Here is a 987-nt window from a genome sequence, read left to right as displayed (position 1 = left end):
TGAAGACTCTATTCGTGCTCACAAGAACAGGCGTTATTCTGGCATTTAACTGTATTGTGAATGTTGGACTTCGCAAACAGCATTCTTCCAATTCTGGTCTTGAATATAATTTGCAATCTGTATGGCAGCAGCGTCCTATACTGCTGCATCATATTTCACTAAGCACTTAGGAAGCACTTTTTCTCCTTTGAAGAGTTTAAGACTTTGTATTAGAGAAATGTGTGATATGAGTTTCAATTACTAAAGGCAGAGAACTACTGTTCGTATTTTTTCTTTTATTCATCTTTCAGTGTACGACACAAGTTGTAGTCACTAGCTGCCTCTTTCTCGAGAATACAAATTTTATTTAAAACACTTGAAAATAAAGCAGAAACTCAGAACCGACCTCCAGCAGTTTACTATTTTCCGACAGATTATTTGAAATCTTGTACTATTTAACTTCTATAAACACGTATTTGCTGAAGAAAACCCAAACCCTAAATGCGGAGTTTATTCCTGGCACAGCCAAGTGCTATCAGAAAACGTCAATCAAGACTTAAATTATGTCAACTTGCATTTATTTATCAGAACTTCTCAGGAGGCCCACGGCTTCCTCAATATGTATTTCGGTGCGGTAAAACCTAGCTATTACCTCAGCAAAGTTTCTGAAGGCGCTTTTTCAGCCGCTCGGGCTGTGAGGAAGAGGAGCTGTGAGGAAAACGCGCCCCGACAGCCGCGCGGTAAACGAGCTGAAGCCACGGCTTCTGCGGCCTGAGCGGCGGGCGAAGAGAAATTAAAGCATTAAGCAACGAGGAGATGCCAACCTGGGTATTAGCAGGCATTTTCCTGATTATCAAGCGCGGAACGGGCCCGGCGCGGAGACGACGGACCCGCTCTGCAGCGCGGCAGGGGCGCGGCGCCCCGGTGCCCGCTGGGTGTTGTAGTCCCCGGGCGCCACTTCCGGTCCTCCCGCGCGGGGAGCGCTGGGAGCTGTAGTCGCGCCGCCTC

At 47.1% G+C, this 987-nt stretch overlaps 1 protein-coding gene across 1 annotated transcript in view; it reads left to right on the top strand.

Annotated features, from left to right (window-relative positions):
- The first annotated feature begins 598 nt into the window (after nucleotides 1–598).
- NFXL1 (nuclear transcription factor, X-box binding-like 1) overlaps nucleotides 599–987 on the top strand; it is a 45257-nt gene continuing 44868 nt past the window's right edge. Inside the window, exon 1 of the mRNA XM_009885013.1 lies at nucleotides 599–719. Coding sequence (XP_009883315.1) covers nucleotides 599–719 — 121 coding nt within the window. The remainder of the gene's footprint in view (nucleotides 720–987) is intronic.

Source organism: Charadrius vociferus, unplaced genomic scaffold (genome assembly GCF_000708025.1).
Source record: "Charadrius vociferus isolate BGI_N301 unplaced genomic scaffold, ASM70802v2 scaffold134, whole genome shotgun sequence".
Classification (NCBI taxonomy): Eukaryota; Metazoa; Chordata; class Aves; order Charadriiformes; family Charadriidae; genus Charadrius; species Charadrius vociferus.
The sequence above is the reverse complement of the archived record's forward strand: the minus strand, read 5'-3'. Positions and strand labels throughout refer to the sequence as shown.